General features: G+C 41.9%; 1 protein-coding gene across 10 annotated transcripts in view; it reads right to left on the reverse strand.

Annotated features, from left to right (window-relative positions):
- The window catches only part of WNK2 (WNK lysine deficient protein kinase 2), a 117178-nt gene that overhangs the window by 59945 nt on the left and 39441 nt on the right, over positions 1-17792 (reverse strand). For all 10 annotated transcript variants that reach the window (XR_012653861.1, XM_075053121.1, XM_075053120.1 and 7 more), the window contains exons 3-7: positions 15965-16137; positions 14762-14982; positions 10890-11047; positions 1119-1207; positions 44-263 (exon numbers count right to left, since the gene is read on the reverse strand). Coding sequence is in view for 9 of the 10 variants with exons in the window: in XM_075053121.1 (XP_074909222.1) it covers positions 44-263; positions 1119-1207; positions 10890-11047; positions 14762-14982; positions 15965-16137 (861 nt within the window). In the remaining variant the exon portion in view is untranslated. The remainder of the gene's footprint in view (positions 1-43; positions 264-1118; positions 1208-10889; positions 11048-14761; positions 14983-15964; positions 16138-17792) is intronic.

Below are 17792 nucleotides of genomic sequence, written 5' to 3' on the forward strand. Positions count from 1 at the left end.
TACTTTATATATATACATTTTTGTCAGGAGAAGTTTATTTTACCATTTCTTGTGCAACATCATCAGGAGTTTCCTTCTCCAGATCAAAAGTAAACTCAATGGCTCCATTATCTTTGGGTTTTCCTTTCAGTTTCTTAGGATCTTCTACCCAGAGTCTTAAGGCAATAGAGGATTTCCTACCATGGTCTTCTTCTGCAAGTTCCACTCTTACCCCAGTATCTTCAGCAAAAAAGGCATGGCTTAATAAATCTTTAATTTCGTATCTGCAATGGATATAAAGAATATTCAAATGCTGCAAGAGGTTTGTGACAAGAAACTGCTGTTGAAGGTGAAAACATTTACAGTATGTTTGGTGTTCATCCGTAACAAATTTGTCATCTTAGCAAAAAGACACAGTATTTCCAGTGTTACTGAGGACTGCTGAAAAAATGACGTTTCCTATTTCACAAAGCGTCAGCAATATTCCTACACCATAAGCATGTACAGAAACGCAGATTATAGCTTTGCTCAACTTTCCTTGAGTATCTGAGCCTAAAGAGTACTAAGAAAAGAGGTTCCCTCTAGGTAGTCAGTTGAGATTCCCTAAAAACTCTATTTGTAAAAGTTATGAAATACTGAACAGTAGACACACTCATTTAGGAGAGGCCAGCATAAAAAGGTTAGGTTTTAAAACCAAAGCTGGAAACAAGGCACAATTTGTCTCCATATCTAGAGGCTAATGAGTAATGGAATCTGCTACAGCAGCTTGTGGTGAATCTACTATGTCGCGTTCGTGGTCGACCTCCACCACACGTGATGCTCCACACAGAACCTCCTGAGTGAGATTTTTACGGACAGCTATGCCAGAATGTGCTAGAACACACTAGCTCACATGTCCACAACGATGCTTTCTGACCTTATTCTTTGAAGCCGAGAGGTTGAGAGACACAACAATGGCATTTATTCAATTATCCTGACATTACATGGCAGGAAAGCAGGCAATCATTCATATTTGCAGTTCCATTCTGCATTTTCTCTTGCACAGGAGAGACCCAGAGGCCAGAACAAAAATCCACAGACAACTTTGAAACACCTGCATACACATTATTTAATACAAAACTTGATTAATTGAAACAAACCTTTCTTCTTTATTTTTGCAAATGCACTCCCCAATTATCTCCTTGATTTCAGGATCAGTAACTTTCTCAAAGCTTGCTGGCTTTATACCCTAAAAGGACAGAGAAAAATAATTCAGTCTGAAAAAGAATTACATTATAGCTCTTCATTAAGGATATTTTTCTTACATTTTACAGTCCATTCAACCCTTGGACTAACTAATACTTTGAAGTTGTTAGTCTTAATGCAAAATTGAGTTGAAAATTTAGGGCTACCGTATTTCTAAGTACCATTGCACTTCAAAATAAGCACACTAGTTTGTACATGAACTCAGCCATACATAGGGCACATCTCCCTTTTTCTTTACTAACCTTTGCAAACCTTACCTTTATATCCTGTGACTCTGAAGGCAATAGTCAAGAAACAGCCAATTTTCAATTTGCAAAATAACTCTTTTCTGAAATTATTCCTTTTATGTTTTTTGCCTTAACTCTCAAAACACTAAATGAATAAAGACAAATAATCGTGTTTTTCTTCAGGCAGCCAGCTTCACAAATGAGTCAAAAATACCTTGAAATATTGCTGTTTCCCATAAATCTTCTGCTTTTCTATGTCTCCAACACTGTCCAATACTCCGCTCCCCCAACAAAGCCCCCAAACCAACCCCAAAACCGAGCAGGAGAATATGCCCAACAGCTCTGTGTTGGTCTTGCATTTCCCCTGCGCATTGTTAGACTCTCATTGGGAATGAGTGGCAGAGCAGGTGTAACCTATAAATCAAGTTAAATCTCTGTCAAATCTTAACATTTTTGCTGGGAAAAGTGTTCAGTTCTGGATGTGGAACAGCTAACCTATGAGCATGGCCTTTCAAGGAGGTAACCCAACTGTTTATTGCAGAAGAAAACACAGAGAAGCAGAATCCGCTTCTCCACACAGAGAGCTCTGGCTCGATGTAGGTGCAACAAGAACGGTTTGCATTTCTTTCAGGTTAGGTGGGGTAGGGCAGTCATAGGTCCTCTCTCCCTGCTTTCTAATATTTCAGGACCAATATCTTAACTCAGCATGATCCTCCTCAGGGTATGTAGCCTCTTAATTAAAATAACATTTATCTTTACCAATGGTTTATATATCATATCATCTTTCTGTACATGTAATCAAAATAAACTAAAAAACTAATTATCAGGAACACCCAGGCAGTTAACACACACGTGCAGCTGTGCATTTTCAAAGCCCAAGCTGACCATTTCTTCTGATGCCAGGCTGCAGACAGGGAGGAAGGGATGTTCCCGTAGGAACAGCCATCACTTCCAGTGAGCCACCCTACTTCTCTCCTTGTCAAACGATGTAGGAGCAACTAACAGATACCCAACATCTGTAATGCTGGTAACTCATGCCATTCCATTCCACAGAAGATTTCCTCTGAATACTTTTCATGTATATATTCAGCTATAGATGACAAGAGTGGCAACGTAAGAAGTTATCCTTTTTTTTTGCAATGTTCAGCTTCAATCACAAAAAAACCTGATTCTGTTTTAAAATCACGTAACATCTTCACCTACTAAACCTAGATGGATATGGATGAAAATTTCACAAAATTAATTTGGGAACAGATTCTGCAGTTAGACCCTATTACTTAAGGACCCAAGTATTTCCAATGAAGTCAATAAGCAGAATAAAAAGGGAACATGATTTCCTTTATCTAAAAAAAACCCCAGAATCTGATTAAGTATATAACTGAATGGGATTTGGACATTTAACTCCATTCAAATCCTTTTAAAGTTTCACCCTGAAAGAACAGTAAAAAATGGATCATGCAGTGGCAGATAAGGAGGCCTGAAGAGTGGACTTTTGGCTCACCTGATGCTGCCTTAGATAAGGAAAAAAAAAAAGGGTTTCAGAAAGTGTCTGCAAGTACTTCATTGAATTTAGTGTTGAATAAATTTTATGGATGAATTTCAACAAGGGCTGGCACCTCTCTGAGAATTTCTGAGTATTCCAACATCAGATTATACTTTTATCTTTTTATTAACATTCTGTTGCCATTCAAGCCTCAGATTCAACTTTAAACTTGGATCTATTTATTTATTTATTTCAGGTCAACCACTCCTTTTTTGTCTTAAAACTTGGGAGTGAAATATGTAATTCATAGATACTGGAGGAGGGGAAGACAGAATAGTCATACAAAGACTCAGCTTCCCAGTTTTGCCTAGGCAGAGAGCTGCTGAGATCCAAATAAACCTTTCTTGTGGGAACAAAACAAAATAATCCGTACATCTGGCTGGCTAGCTGTGACCTACTAAAAAGAATTATTTGCTTAAGCAACCTACATCTTACTTATGAGATGAGGGTTCAAATTTTGTATATTAGAAAAATGTGTCAAAATGGTAGGGAGTGCCTAGCCTACCAAAGCCCAGGCTTGCTCAAAACAAGCAAAAGCACAGCACAGTGTGTCAAAGAGTGTTTCTTGAGAGAGCTCCGATACCTGGGTTAGAAATGGAAGAAAACAAAGAAGTACCAAAAAACATATTTAGCATGAATCCTCTATACCCTAATACACCCTAAAGCTACAGGAGCCTATTGTGTTCTCAGATGGGGAGGAATTTGAAGAAATCTTCGGTAATTCACAATGGAAAGCAATAGGACAAATCTCTCCATTTTCAAACACTCCAATTTGCTACAGGAAACCATTGATTTCTATCTTAGTGTCACTTGTCACTAAGAATGGGTAATAAAGACCATCATCTGCTATAGCTTAATGTTTACTGAAAAATATCCCACAAACGTGCATTGGTATCAATTTAACTAAGGGAAGAAAAAAAAAAACGAACCCCCCGCAAAACACCAAAAAAAACCCCCAACAAAGCAGTAGAGGCAACTTTCACCATACTACCTGAAGTGCTTTCAGCTACCTAGAGGAATATATCGCTCACGTATCTACACACTCAAGGGAACCTGCCAATTGCTTTTTATAATTGCAAAGCACTTCATGGCTATCTTAACACAGACTGAACATATGAGAGACACGAAGAGCATAAGGCATATCACAGTATCTCTCGATTTAATTTTCTTTTCCAGAATTCACAAACGATCTTCAGTTACGTGGTTCAGCTTGAACTCTGACATGACTGGGATGGAGGGGCAGGACGTGTTGGGAATCTAGAAATTAGGTTTGCCTGAAAATGGTCCTTTTGACAGATCCCTGATGACTGATACCGATTTTTGACCTTACAAATGGCTTCCACAAAAAAAACCAAAAGCAACTCCTCCAAACACCATTTTATTTTCAACATCTTTTGAAGGAATACTGACTCCTCTCTGAACATCTATTGTATTTATCTACTGAACAGCTAAGCTATGAATAAATGACTAAACCAAACAAGGACAAAATATGCACAGTGAAGTACTGAACAGAACTGCTTCGCCAAAGTGTTTTCTCAATGCCCATATGCTATAGTATGTTTTTGCTCCTTACTCTTCATTAAAATCTCCAAGGCCATCTCATTTTAATGCTGCAAACCCTCCCTACAGCGCTGTGCCCTGGTGTTTACAAGCCTCCCGACAATGAAGTGGGTTTATGTGAAACGCAGATTTCTATTTGCAGTCAAAGGACTCATCTCATTCATTTATACAAAAGCCATCTGTCTTTCCTGAGCATTCCCAAGGAAACATGGCACCAAAATTCAAAGTATATTAGCCAAGGAATTATCTATGACAGTTTGAAAACTGTACAGCTGTCTTGTAAACAAAAGTAAATTCAACACCACTGCATTTGAAATGCAGGGCTAACTGGTTGATATAAGGTGCATGGGGATATTTTCATACAAATTCTTTAAATGCTTATATATGTAAAAATGCTTATATATATAAAATCCAAGAGCAAAATGAGAGAAGATCAAATAAACTCTCTTTCAAGAATTTGTCTCAAACAGGGTGATTTACTTTGAATCCCTCACCACCACTTAGTCTCCTCACCTTCCTTCTGAAGTGATTAGGTTTGAAATACATTGCACTCCAGTATAAGATGGTTGAGTCCACAGTCAGGCACATACAGGACATTAAAATTTTAACCTCCATGTTGGGGGCAAAAATGTGAAGCTTGTTTTTCAGAGGTCTAAAAATAGCCATTTGTCATTTTTCCATCAGCAGAGCACACTTTTGAAAGAGTAACACGTAATGCTTTATAGGATGCACAGCGTATGCCAGACAAGTCAACGTTAAGTCTGACCCATGTCAGTCAGTAATTTTTCTAAAGGCTCTCCTCTCACCTAGAAGGTGCCCTCCTAGCCTAAATACAGTCTGCTTTGGACTAAAACTCCACCTTCTACCTGAAGGTGGTCTCTAGACTCATGTAGTTCCTAGAAAAGTAAAAAACCTTCTTCCAAAAAAGCTGAAACCGTCTTTCCAACTGAAATTCCACGCTACCACACACTCCCTGAAGTCAATAAAGTGGAGGTAAGTTCTCAGTTTTGTCAGGGTTTTGTTCCACAACATTCAGCAACAAGATCACTGTGTGCAATTCTAAACCCATCTCTCACTCCAAAATGGTACTCAATCCTAAAGCTAATCTAAGAAGATTATCTACAGATCTAAGAAGATACCAGAAACACACAAGTCAATGCAATGACATTCGTAACATTATTTGGCTGTTGGTGCTGTGCTACAGCTATAGCATTTATTCTGCCTGTATGAGTGATACAGAAAATAGCCTGCGAATGCTGCAAAAACATTCAATACATTTATAAAAAAGAAGCAATACGAAAACTGAAAATGCAAACCAGAACACTACAAACATGTGGGTTGTTTTAAAGTGCAGGTTTGTGCTGCTAAACCCAACGAGGTCGCCATGAACCCCCGGCAGATACAGCTGGTCTGCTGTGCATTCTGCAGTGCATGCGTAAGAAAACATTGGACCGGAGCTGCATGGGAAGGTCACAGACTCTGGTGTTTCATCACTATTGTCTACATCAAAATCACTTGGCAGAATGATTAAACACAAAAAAAATCTGACTAAGAAAAACCATCAAGTTATGCATGAAAAATGAGATTATGGCATCAGATGAAGGTCACTGCAAATATGCTGACTAGGAAATCACTTCAAAGCTAACTGCAGTAAATGTGGCTTGGACCTGTTGCTTGAAAAACACGGATTTTCTGTTTATGTTACATATTCACTTTTTTTACGTTTACACTCTAATTCAGGCTGAAAGGGCAGAGAGAGAGGTGACAAGTCATAACAAGCATGTCTCATCTGGCAAAGAAATGAACCCCTCTGTACATTTTGAAAATGACTGCCACTTTATGCTGGACTATTATATACATACAGTTAAACATATGCAAAACCAAAAGTGGAAAACTAAGGCAGCATTTTTAAGCCATGAGAATATGGTCAGGCAGAATAAAAGGTCACTGAAATAAATAAGTATAATAATCTTACACTACAGACATGCATAATGCATAGCATCTTAAAACAGTACTGTCTCAGAAAGGTAACATTTCTATTTTCAGTACCAATAAGGACTACCAATGCATGTGACTTGGAACAGCTACAACTTCAGAAGTATCTTGCATCCTATTAGCAGGCAAGAGTTTGATGGAGTGTTAGGACACAGAGTAGAAACAACAGGAAAAGGTATTTTAATGGCAAAACCAAAGTAGTACACTGACTGTGCTGGGCAGCAGAGGGAACGTGCAGCCCAGCATACTCCAAAGTAAGGTAAGAGGCAGTCTGAAGAATAAGGTGATTATCCTACCTTCACTATTAAGCAATTGCTTGCTTGATGCAAACACTAGCAAGCAATTCCGACCCCTTCAGATGCTCTCAGCACCTCCAGTGGTTGCCCTCACGATGCTGAGCCCAAGGCAGGAGAAGTTATTTTATTTTATATTTTTAAAATAGAAGTATCAGGAAACTAGACACAGTAATCACGTTTTTACATTACATTGACCCTCAATTTAAAACACTAGAAAGAGTGTTTACATTTCTGGTGCAAAAAACCAGTTTCATCAAAAATTAAGTTGATTTCTCACTGCCGAGCTGAAATATGTGACAGTGTTCAGGAGCACTGCACCACTGATCGCCCCCATCTGAGAGGGTCAGGGCCACCTTCTGCTCTAGTGAGAGCTCCAAACCACATCTATGGCTGGGACGAAAACGGTCTAATTCAGCCTCTTGGTTTCAGTCTACGCTCCATTTCTGTGCTGTATTTCAGTCCAGCGCTAGCAACAGCTGCCGTGTGAGCGACCCTAACGCTGCATGAAAAGTGGTTTTCAAGTTTTTCCGTCTGCAAGTGGCTGACGCCCCGCTCACAGGGCAGCCCTCGCGGCGGGGCGCTGGCCCAGGACCCCAGACCCTAACCGTCACACCTCCGCAGCTGCAGCGGGTTCCCTCAGCCCCTGCTGTGCCGGCCGGGCGACTCACGCGGGTCGAAGCGGGGTCCTTTGCTGTCGCCAGCTCTTCCACGGACGCAGCTCCTCTCGAGAAGCTGTGGAGCCCACCAGAGAGGTTCCTTCTGGGGTGGAGGATCTCCCCCAGGGCGCTGCTGCTCCTCTTGCACCCTCACCAAGAGGTCCACCCCCTGCTCCTCCTCCCGCCTGACAGTTCATGCAGCTCATGGCATGCGACAGGGCTTTTTCCCTCTCCACAGGGAGCTGGTTAACCCTTTCCTTGGAACGACAGTAATGCCCGTTTTTCCATCTAAGGAACCCCAGCGCCTTTGCTCCCGCTGCTGCTGCCCGCAGTTCGGCTGCAGAAGGCAGTGAACACACCCGCCGTGCCTGCACCTGACGCCTGCTGCCTCAGCTTTCCCTGCTAGACAGTTCTGTTTCAAAAGTACCCCTTCCAAGTTATAAAGTGACCTTTCGACAGCTTCTCCGCCATTACTTGGTCTTCACGATAAACATTATTTTCCCTCTCCCTAAAGTTGCTAGTATAAGACCAGTTTTTCAAAGTTACAGTAATTTACCATATAATCCTCAGCTATGTAAAGGTTATTGCCACAGAAAATAAGTTGGCTCAGGCTTTCACCGGTGTTTAAAAAAATGACTACTTAAGTCTGCAAATTGAAATACAACATCTAATTAGGAATCCTCTGATTAATCATTATTCTTTGCCATCTTGGATATTGCTTTGATAAATGAGGCTTAGGAGTCTTACGAAGTCTTAATTACCAATATTCCAGATGGCTAAGAGTTGTACACAGGGTTTCTCTGGGTATGTGGAGCAATGGAAGATATCTATATTATCTGTAGCTCTAAACGCATACACGTATACCCAGGTCGCCTTAACATCAGCTAACCGTGACGGAAGGTCCACAAACAAATGCGGCACGCTGCTCACGCAACGCCTGCCCAAGGCAGCCAGTAACACACCCTACACTTCCCAGGAAAGCAATGCAGTATCTAGGGTTACAAGACCGGTATCACATTCAGGAGATGAGGCCCCAGAGCCTAAAACTAGAAGAGATGCCTGTTGTCACCATGTGAAGCTTTAGAGCCCAAGGAAATGTCTCCTAAGCTACCTACAAAGACTGCATTTGGAGGACACCTGAAGGACTGGATATCTAAATGAAGCCAACAAGCCGCTGTGCCAAACGAAAGAAACTTCCTTGTCAGGGAGGAGTGAGTGGAATAACAATGTAGTAAAGCACCATGGAATAACCATGTGGATCAAGCGGCCACGCTCATAAGGATTCAGGCAAGCAACTCCACTGAGCCATCAAACGTACTTCATTCTTGGAGAAGACGCAGCACGCGTTTCCAGCCAGCCCACGGCGCGGAGCACAAGGCACACAATCCGTAAACCCACAGACCCACCTCTGCTCACACTCCCGTCCCTACAGCGCCATAGGGACCGGCTCCAGCCATAGCGACAAACCTAACTGCACTGCTGAGCAGCTTCTGATGCTTTTTTTTTTTTAAATTATTTCTGAGTAGCTATGGGTTGAAAGAAACACTCTAAGAAGAGTTAAACTACCAGAGATCAGGGTTCCAGTCCATTGGGAAAGATTCAGCTTTACCAAGCTACAAATGTCAGCTTGCAACAGTTTACACAAAAATTTGATAAAGCTGCTTCCCCTCTTCAGATGTGTCCTCCCGCTTTCAGAAAGTCATGGCATCTCTCCCACTTCCAGCAGGGACATCCTCCTGTGTCTTGTGATACCGACTTCAACTTTTAAACACAGACTCCCAAATCGTTTGCATCCTCCCCCTCCCACCAGGTTAGCACCATCACAGCTGGGTAGCACAGCAATCTACAACAAGAGCACCAACTTCCCGGCATCCCGGTCTTCAGTGGGGGGAAAAGACAGATACTGAACGACACAAACTATACCTATAAAAATTAAATTGCACATAAACCCATCACCTGGCACATGCGAGTGTTTGGGTATCTGATGAAACCATCTCTATATCCAGTGTGAGAGTTAGCATACAGCAAATCAGGAAATGCAGGTTTGACCTCGAGCAGTGTTTGCTGACTGCAGGACTTCACAGAGCCATATTTGTACTAGCCTGATTCACTAAACCTCTTGGACAAGGCAAGTGGTCTCAATCACCTTTCTAAATCAACCAGTTACTACTAACTTTCATTTGGGAAGATTTTTGCTCATAACAAGCAGTTGGAGCAAGAGGAATACACACTAATTTCAGGACCACACTTTTGGAGACTGAGAGATGTAAGCCTAATTACTCTTTCTACCTTATAGGTCAAAGAAATAAAAGCAACCTTATCTGTAGCTAATCTCTGCAAATTTTAGTGCAGCTTTCTTCCGAGGATTACCCTCTTCACATCCCGAGTGTGCAGACTGCATCTTTAGGTGATGCATGAGGGCCAAACCACACAGCTCACTATCTTCTTTTGTAGTGACCAGGTGGAAAGAAGTACCTGGGAACATCTTTGACAAACCAGTCTGTTGGACATAACCTATCCTGAAAAAAACCTCTTGTAACTCTTGGTTTCATTTAACCAAATAGAACAGAATATAACCACAGCTGCCAAAGCCTTTGGCAAGTCTCGTTTCTCTGCAGTCAGTGATTTGCAATCTGATAGCATCTTACAGACTCAGGAGTTTTTTCAGGCATTTGCAGTACAGCTCATGTAGACAAATACATTTATCATCTGGGGGGGTGAGAATGTTGGAGAGGGTATCTTATTCAGTGTAGAAACTATTTTAGATTGACTTCTCCTCCAGCCTAACCTCACCTGAAAATGCAGCAAACCCATTTCCACGGTTCCTGTCTGGCGATTACCAGACCTCACAGAATTCCAAAATGCAGATATAAAGCTCCTCTGGCCAACTCCAAAACTAAACCGTGCTGTCTTTTCCCTTTTATATCTTCAGATAGTTTGTTACACATACAAACAGAGGGAATCTGTGCTGGAAATCTGAATCAAACATCCTCCACCATATAAATAAGTATTTAGGCTGTAACCAAAAAGTTAGTCATTTTAGTTTTATAGGAAACTTGATCAAGTCTGAAAAGTCCCCATTTAGGAGGCAAAACTAGAGCAAAGAATGTTCCCTGCTCATTCTTCCCAAGTTTTATGTATTTTTGGCTGATGGAGACAAAATCAGCAACAAAGATTACTGAAGATATTTTACACAGCTGCAGTACAGTCTAACACAATCGAACCATGGGAATGCAAGCTTACAAATAAACCTGCAACAGGTTTGTGTAACCCAGAGCTCGGACACTCTCAACACACTACACATTCGATAGTACCAACTCCTCATCAAAATATGTTTTTAAACCTTCAAATTACAAAATCCCAATACAAATTAAGGACGTTTACTCACACAGGTTACTTTCCGGTAAATTTGAGCAGCATTCTGGCATTCTGAGTAAGGGTATTCTGAGGTAGCCATTTCCAACATGCACATTCCAAAAGCATAGACATCCACAGATTCATCGTAGTGTTCCTCATACATTTCTGGAGCCATAAATTCTGGTGTACCTACACAAACATGCACAAAAAGAATGTAAATTTTGTATGAAGTCTAAAAGGCTTTAACCACAACCTTTTTCGCCTATAAGGAGTATGCCCATTACAGCTGTGTAAGGGTGCATGCAAGATTATTTCAAAAGAGGGAAGAAACTAGAATAAGCTCAAGCATCCTCCTCCAGGGAAGAAACCCAAAGTCAACACACACACTTACATACCCATGGCTCACTGGTAATAACACAAGGAGGAAGAGGAAGTGGGGAAAAAAAAAAAGTATCAAAACTTCAAAAATTAACAAGAAAATGAGATATGGCACATTGCCTGACCATACTGGAAGTCATGAAATGGTTTCTTTTTCTGGGTGAGGAGGGGGATGTGTACAGGCTTGTGGTGGTGAAAAGGAGAGAAGAAACGAGAACCTTCAGTCTTGTTGTTATCAATGCAAATGTTCTTTTTTTTTTTTCCCTCCAGAGATACATAGCAACCAGCCAGAAGACCGACAGCACTTTGAAAGCAAGTAGTATCACAAACCACCTACAAAGTCAGGCACAAAACATTAAACCTAATTCCATCACTGGTTCAGTGGGACAAATCAGTGAGGCTACTCACAGAATAAGGTCCTACTCAACAGGGATTAGGGTGTCAGAAATCTGATGCAACTGGATAAATATTAAGTGAAGCACTGTACTTACTGCTTCATAATGGGAAATTGCAGCTTTATGACATGCAGTGACTTACAACACCTGCAATGTTTGCACAGCAAACTACTCTGAAAAGCGTGGTCTTATAAAGCAAAAGGGAAAAAAAATTAACACCTAGGTAATTTATTCCAGGAACTGTATCTCGTAAGGTAATTTATGCTTAGGAGTCGAGGCTAATTTATTTCCTTTTTACATTTAGAAAAGATGAAGGAAAGGAGAACAATGCAGCCATGTGTTGAGGGAGCAGACCAGCGAGCCGCGAGCACTGGGATGCCAAAAGGAGCATGAGAGGTCTTGGACCACGCGAAGGACCCAGCCAAACTCTGCCCCTCCAGCCCAGCAGCAGCCACCTCGGCACCCAACCTCCCCCCAGAGCCCTGCGGCAGCCTGGCGGGTCCGTCTGTCTTTTGTTACGACATCTCTACACCAGCAGCAAAAGCACAGCTGTAATTAAATTAACATATACCGGGAAAAAATATTTCTCTTATATGTTTGGGGACTTGATTTAAGTTTGGTTTTTTTATGGCAACATAAACGATGTCTCTCAAAATTAGTGTCTGTCAGTAAAAACTCTTCTTTTGCACGTTTTCTGAAGTAGACTTGGCCTAACACAAAACAAGCCTCAGCACAAACATTCCCCTAAAATACATTTTGCAAAATTTGGGATCAGTCTCTCCCCTTGTTTATGTTCCTTCCACCTCAAAGATACTCATTCCTTCAGCCTTTGCAAATCAGCCAGACCCGTGTCATGAAAGCTTAACTTAGTACCTGCTCTTAGGGTTTTTCTCCCAGCTGTCACACGGGCGGTGGCTGCTGCTCTGAAACAGTTAACAACTGCCACAGAGAATGTTTTTTGGAGCTGCTACCTTGTTTTAGAAGGAACAAGACTCAGAGGCAGTGAATCTCATGAATTACGGAGCATTTAAAGCAAATCTGAAAAAGTGATTGCAATAGTCTAAGCAGAAAAGGAAATTCTTGACACCATTCCAAAACAGCATGAAAATGACATTTTCCCCCCATCCCTTGGGGGCAGGAAGGAATACATACAAGTATCCTTAAACAAAACAGACCACCTAAATGTAAAGCCGCTCAGCATCTATTCAACTCCTCTTGGCAGAAGGAGTTTTGCCCTGGCTCAGCTCCCTGCAGAGATACACCGCAAGGTCAGACGAGCATCAGCGATGGCACGAACGCAGCAAGGGAAAAACTGGACCTCAGCCATGTTGACTTCATTCCGTTCAAGCCGATGGAAAATTGCAGCTACTAATATTCCTTTAAAGCTACATCTATGGCAGAATTACTCATCTCACCAGTGTTTCCAAGCCCTCCTAATTCTTTACTGGGAGCAGCACTACTCATGGAAAAGATAAGCTCGGTTATATTGCCAAATGAATCCAGACACCTCACCAGCAACCTGCAGCCCTTTACAGTATTGAATTTCTTTTAGGCATGAGCGTGCTTTGACAGTGTTGTGGTAACAACCAATTTTACAAAAACCTGTATTGGTATTACTGACATTATTCCCAGTATTGGTATTACTAATATTATTCCATTATGTCCCATGGACAATTGTTATACTGCAAAAAAAATTATGTGAAGAACTACTGACCCTCAACAGAAAAAAACCCACCAATTATTAGAAGTAAAAAAACTAGAGAAACTTAACAGATATAAACCAACATGATTTCACTAAAATCAACAAGGTTAAGAGCAAACCCACAGTAGCCAAGCACATATCCAGAATTTCTATCATTTTGACTTCAAAGATACTGGGCTCACTAAGCATTAAGGTCAATGCTTTTGTATAAATAATTGTAAAGAATTATAATCTCTGAAAATTTGAGATACTAAAATAATTATTTCAGCAACTACTACTTGAAAGATAGGACGCTATTTTCATATATAGTATGGGAACAGCGGTTGTCACTATCAGTTTGCTAACTCTAATTACCTAGAATCTAATTTCCATTTATATTGTAAGCTGAAATACAACTGCGTGCATTATAACTTCCCTTACTTTCAGCATAATTTCCCAGGAATTTGCAGCTTCCTAGAACCATCACCTACAGATCTGAACAAGAGAGATTTGCTACAGAAGCTTGGGTTAAAAACACAAAATGTTTGAGAATTCAGGGAAACATTACATTTACACAGAAAACATTAAATGTAACTTTTGCAAGGAAACGACCTCCTTCGACAGTCATTCAGAAAACGTCCTCCCAGTTCAAGCAAACCCAGGTTCTAACACTCCTCACGCAGGCACCACCTAAGGGCATCAGCTATTGCACATCCTAGTGGAAATTTCTCTTAATTTCATACCTACTGATTTTTAATAAATTGCAAACGTTGTTTCAGCAGAACTCTGCCAGGATGGCGTCGAGGCAGGGACGAGCTTTGCAGTTGCCTGCAGAAGCAGCCTGTTTTGCTGATGTCCCAATAAACGGGGATAAGGTGTTCCAGCCAGACCAGCTCCCCTACAACCTCTCTGCAAAGGAGAGAAGCCCAGCTCCGCGGGGCACTACTGCCTGCCTCTCCCTTCGGCAAAAGTACCCGTCCCTATCCCAGCGCCGCTGAAGACTTCCCGGGCGCTTTCCCAGGCTTTTGCAGCACTCCCTTGTTAGGGATTGAGCAGGGCATCCTTTCTCTTCCCTCTCCCCCCTCTTTTCTTCTCCCCGTCCAGCAGGCACCGAGCCTGTCCTCAGGAGGATGATGCACAGAAGTTGCTGAGAACCCTTGCTGCTCCTTTTGAAGTAGAGCGGAGAAGGATACGAGGATACCAAGTAATATTTCAATTACAGAACACACAAAAGAAGTGTTTTACCATTGTGATACAGAAGGAAGAAGATGATACCATTTCCTCCTGATTGTTTTTTATAGTGGTATAAAGGGAACAATCACAAAACCATTTTAATCTCTACTACCAACTTACAAGTGAAAAAGCCACTAATGCAAAATGTGAAAGGCAGATATTAGAAAGACACCCACTATACTAACAGCATGACGCCAAGGGGAACAGGAGGATTACCTATTACGCTTTTGGCAAACGAAGCTCTCTTGAGGGTTGCCAGGCCCAAGTCTCCTATTTTCACAGATCCAGTTGGTCCAGTAATAAAAATATTGTCACATTTTAAGTCTCTGTGAATTATTGGTGGAGTTCTTGTGTGCAAGAAAAGAAGACCCTTCAGGATTTGCCGGCACCAACTACGCAGGACTTTTGGTTTCATCACTTTAAACCTCTTCAGATACCTAGAGCACAAATATAGACAGAAGTGGGTATAAAGAAAATGAAGTGTTGTTAGAGATTCTAGGGGCTTGAACAGCTGAAACGCCATTCTGGATAAAAGCCCCTTCTTAGATGCCATAATAGCAGCTCAGAAATATCACAAAATTGAAAGAAATAGATCTTTTCAAAGGAGGAATTACAGCATTCATTTTTAGGGAGGAAGATAATGACCATTTTTGGTGCAAATACAACCAAATATTTACAAGTCTAATAGTACAGCAATTCACTTCATGCAGAGAAACGCTTTAGAATATGTTTCATATCTTCAAATCAGAAGAATACTGAAGTTTAATTTTAACCACAGGACTTTGACCTCTGTACCATGCACCTGCATTTTTTTCCATTTACCTAAAATACCGATTGGGGAGGTACATTTTGGAAAAATGTAGAACCTGCTAATGCACTGGCAGAGTAGCACACTGGATATATGCAGCGATGAGTACTGCTCCCATTGGGGCTGCAAATCTGTTCCAGAATTCATGCCAACTGTTTTATATCAACCTTAACAAGATTGTCAGAACCAAAAGCTATTAATTAATATTGTTTAGTAGATAACCTAGAGCATCTTCTGATTCAAGAAGAGAGGCTACCATTCAAGTGCTATTCTATCTGAATTTTCTAACAAAACATGCAAATACAAACACAAAAGCAATCACAAAAACACACCCTGACAAATTGAAACGTCACAGGCAGAAGATGAAACACACCAGAGAACAGCTTCTCGTTGCATAACTGAAACAGGAGAGCAGGGAAAGAGAGATGGAGGCCAAAATTCTTCCTGTCAGATCAATGCAGTTCAAATGCAGGGACAAGTGACAGACACCAGAGAACAGCTCCATTTTTTTCTTTTATCTGGAGATGCCTTTTTTCAGAATATGAAAGTAGGATTTTTCTAAAAATTTCCATCGCTATTCTTAGCCTCCTCACCAGGAGCACAGTACTTACGTCTTTAGTGTTCCAGAGGTCATCAATTCAGTAACCAGCACGATGCATCTTTTGCCTTTTACACAGGATTCCCAGAAGTCATAAAATCTCACAATGTTTGGATGCTGTAGACCTTTCAACATTTCTGCTTCCTCTTTAAACCTCTGCCTCTCTACTTTTGTGAGTTTTCTGTCCTACAATCCAAAATAAGACATTATTAGTAGTGAACGGATAAAAATAACATAAAGGCACTGCGTTGCTAGGGTATTCAGAATTTTAGATTTGTTTTACGCTTGTATCAAGAGCAATTATAAAATATTTTATGTAAGAGATGAGCAGTGTTTATGAACTAGGGCACTCGCCTTAAACCCCGTGTCAAGAAGACAAAGACTTGCCTCTGAACAAAGAGATGTCTGTGCTATGCTACGCTACATGACAGCATTAATATTTCAGACAACGGAAAAACACCCGTGGCTTGATGGATCAACACACAGCTATTTACTCCTTGTTTTGGTTTTGTGAGGCTCGTTATCCAAGAGATCACCACCCGCAGCATCTCATTTCCAGGTATGGATGTCCTCACAGCTAAGCTGCTGCTGACTTTTGCAGCTGGGACTGCTCACCACCTTCCAGGGCTGCTCCTGGGAGCCACGGCACTGACCACCAGGGGAGGTCCCCCAGTAACCACGCTGGGCTCCACAGCCCAGCCCAGCCCTCCGGGGACCGATTAAAACAATACTGCCCTCCAAAAAAACAAACACATCTATTTTGCTACTTGTTTGCTGTTCTGCCTAGTTTTAAAGCCGACAAAGGAAGGACTTAAAGCTGTCCTTCAGCCTTTTCTGCAGGCTGCACATTGGCCGCATGGAAACACTTATTCTTTTAGACTACAAATGTGAGGAATGTCATGTTCTACGGGTCTGGTTTTCCAGGCGCCTTCTACCATAAACTCCAGGCCGTGCAGCGACCCTGCCAGGAGCACACAGAGCCCAGCTCCTCCTCCCCACGGAGCAGCAGAAGCCTCCTGGGCCGCCTGGACCTCGTTAGCAACACGGAGCCCCGTATGGCAGGCAGCTCAGATCCACGCTCTAGCCTCTTTACATGATGTAAAAGAGCAAAATGGGAGTTTTGCCGTCACCATCTGGTTCGTCTCCCCTGGACGGCTGGTCGGGCTGGGAGCGTTTCCCTCCACTGCCCTAGAAACGAAGCTTTTTCATTCTTTAAAAGGCACAATTGTGTAACTGTTCTTACTTACAAAAGCAAAGGCTCACAAATCACAAAGATTAATTAGTTCATATTTTAACGTCAGACATTTTCCTTTTCTCAGTGCTCTTAGGGATGTTTATAAGAGCATATATGTAGTGAATTAAATTTGCACCTAGCTGATTTGTAACCAAGACGCAGAGGGATCAGGCCACTGCCATTTTGATAGCCTGCCCTCATCTGCAATCGCAAAGAACTCAATACTGCAATGAGAATTTCCGTGGCTACAAACAAGTCAGCTTTTTGCAGAGACTTCACGAGAGGAGTAACCGGGTTGAAATGACGATGCTTTGCCTCTTGGAAGACAGAAAACCTGCTTCCCCAGCGGTGCGTGTGCGTGGGGGGAGCGTTCCATTTTACACCGTGGCCACTGAGAAGGTTCTCAGTTTTCTTTACGTTTTACCGAGCAGCATCAGAGCTAACGTCGCCCTGAGCAACAGCAGCCATCTGGGCTGGCACAGCGGGGTGCCCCATGGGGACCGATGCCCGGATCCCCCCGCACCCAGCGGCGCTGCCGGGGACAGGCGGGCAAGCAGCGTGCTGAACGCTGACAGCCGAGAGCAAGGCGGTTCTTCTATGTTAAAAA

The sequence above is a fragment of the Buteo buteo genome, chromosome 21, assembly GCF_964188355.1.
Source record: "Buteo buteo chromosome 21, bButBut1.hap1.1, whole genome shotgun sequence".
NCBI lineage: Eukaryota > Metazoa > Chordata > Aves > Accipitriformes > Accipitridae > Buteo > Buteo buteo.